General features: G+C 52.1%; 1 protein-coding gene across 1 annotated transcript; it reads right to left on the reverse strand.

Annotated features, from left to right (window-relative positions):
• Positions 1-244: 244 nt before the first annotated feature.
• Positions 245-1,662, reverse strand: LOC119294831 (putative 12-oxophytodienoate reductase 5). Its single transcript, XM_037573104.1, has 2 exons — positions 1,059-1,662; positions 245-914 (listed from the first exon to the last, which is right to left on the reverse strand). Exons 1-2 carry the CDS (start codon positions 1,561-1,563, stop codon positions 331-333), a joined length of 1,089 nt encoding a protein of 362 aa, XP_037429001.1. The 5' UTR covers positions 1,564-1,662; the 3' UTR covers positions 245-330.
• Positions 1,663-2,064: the final 402 nt, after the last annotated feature.

Consider the following 2,064-nt stretch of genomic DNA (forward strand, 5'->3'; position numbering starts at 1 on the left):
TTTCCTAAAAATTTAAGGATTGCTCACTAGTCACTACCCCTGCCGTGTGGTTGTGATGAATAAATTAATTAGTTTGCATCCCACGCTAACCCACCGACCTAATCAGTCGAGCTGACTGTGCCAAGAATTAAATAAACTATTAATAATAAATTAATTTTCTGACCGAATGATTTGAACCAGTCCTCAGGTGCATAATGGCAGTTGCACTATTTATTTGAAGGTAGCAACATGGTTTGTTCTTGGATAAAACACAACACTTGCACGATACATTTTATTAATGATGTGTGGTACAATTAGTTGCATCACTGAACAAAGAACCCCCATCAACTATTAATCGAGGAAGGGGTAGTCAGTGTAGCCGATGACGGGGTCAGAGATGTAGAAGGTCATCCTATCATACTTGTTCAGCTCTGCGCCGATCTCAAACCTCTTTGGCAGGTCTGGATTCGCCAAGAACGATCGCCCGAAGGAGACCAAATCAGTGTACCCATCAGCGACCACCTTGCCCCCTTCCTCGCGGTCGTACCCGCCATTGGCCATAAATGTACCCTTGAACGCCTCCCTGTATGGCAGCAAGCGCTTCGGGACCACCCTTCGTCCATCAACGATGGCCATCCTCGGCTCGACCATGTGGAGATAGATGATGTTGTAGTTGTTGAGTTTGGTGGACATGTGGAGCGCGAGGGCGTGCGGGTCAGAGTCGTGGCAGTCCATGTAGTCGGTGAAGGGGGAGAGGCGGATGCCCACACGGTGGCCACCGACCTCCTTCACGACGGCATCCACCACCTCGAGAGCAAAGCGACACCGGTTCTCGATGCTGCCACCATACTTGTCGGTGCGGTCATTCGCACTGTCCTTGAGGAACTGCTCAATTAGGTACCCATTCGCCCCGTGGATCTCCACACCGTCAAAACCTGCCACGCCATTGACATTAGATTGAGCAATACATGTATACACTGGGAATTGTGTATTCGTATTTTTTTTCCAAAGAGTAGTTGTTTAAGAAAGAGAAGTTTGACCAGTCATTTTTAAGAAAATCGTGCATATCAACAGCGTACCAGCGTCGATGGCGTTCCTGGCCGCCTTCCTGAAGTCGTCGACGATGGCCGGTATCTCCTCCACCTTGAGCCTCCTCGGCGGCGCGAACTCCTCCAGCCTCCCATGATAGCTCATTTGCGGGCCCACCCCCTTGTCCGTGCACGACAGCGGCGCGGCACCGCCGGGCTGGTACTCATAGGTGGACACGCGGCCGACGTGCCAGATCTGGCAAAAGATGAGCGCGCCCTTGGCGTGCACTGCATCGACAATTGGCTTCCATGCCTCGACGTGCTCCGCCGTCCAGACGCCCGGTGTATCGCGGTACCCCTGGGCCGTGTCGGAGACCCCGGTGGCCTCGGTGATGAGCAACCCGCCGGCGGAGGCGCGCTGGGAGTAGTACAAGGCGGCGTGCGGCTGCGGCACGTTGCCGTAGGAGCGCTGGCGGGTGAGCGGGGCCAGGACGATCCGGTGGGCGAGGTTGAGCTGGCCCATCTTGTACGGCGTCAGGAGAGGGATGGGCTCCATTGTTGAAAGGCTGAAGTTCTCTCTTGGGCTCCCGAAGGTTGATCAATGACAGCAGCTGCTAGCTAGCTTGTGTGATATGCAGAACGAGGAGGAAGAAGAAGATGCCCAGTGAGTGGAGTGGAGTCGATGGGCCTGGACATCCATTTTATAGACATTTTTTCCTCGCATGCAATGACGTGATATGATACGTACTACTCCATATGATATTGTTATAGTGACATTATTGCTAATATTAAAGTACGTGAGGAACATGGGAGGCATCCGGCTGCCGCTTTAGCCGCCTTCATCGATCAGTCACATAAATCATAGGTGAGCTAAGCAGCATGGAACAGAAAGGCATCATAATATATTTTACGAATTATGTGTCACCGACGATGCAACAATTTGAACGACCACATGTCACACCGACGCATCAAGGTCTGCTTTTTGACTCCTGCTAGAGAGGGACAACAGCGATGTATTATAAGGGCATGTACAATGGAGGCATCGCCCTGGTGCTGC

The sequence above is a fragment of the Triticum dicoccoides genome, chromosome 4B (assembly GCF_002162155.2).
Source record: "Triticum dicoccoides isolate Atlit2015 ecotype Zavitan chromosome 4B, WEW_v2.0, whole genome shotgun sequence".
NCBI classification, from domain to species: Eukaryota; Viridiplantae; Streptophyta; class Magnoliopsida; order Poales; family Poaceae; genus Triticum; species Triticum dicoccoides.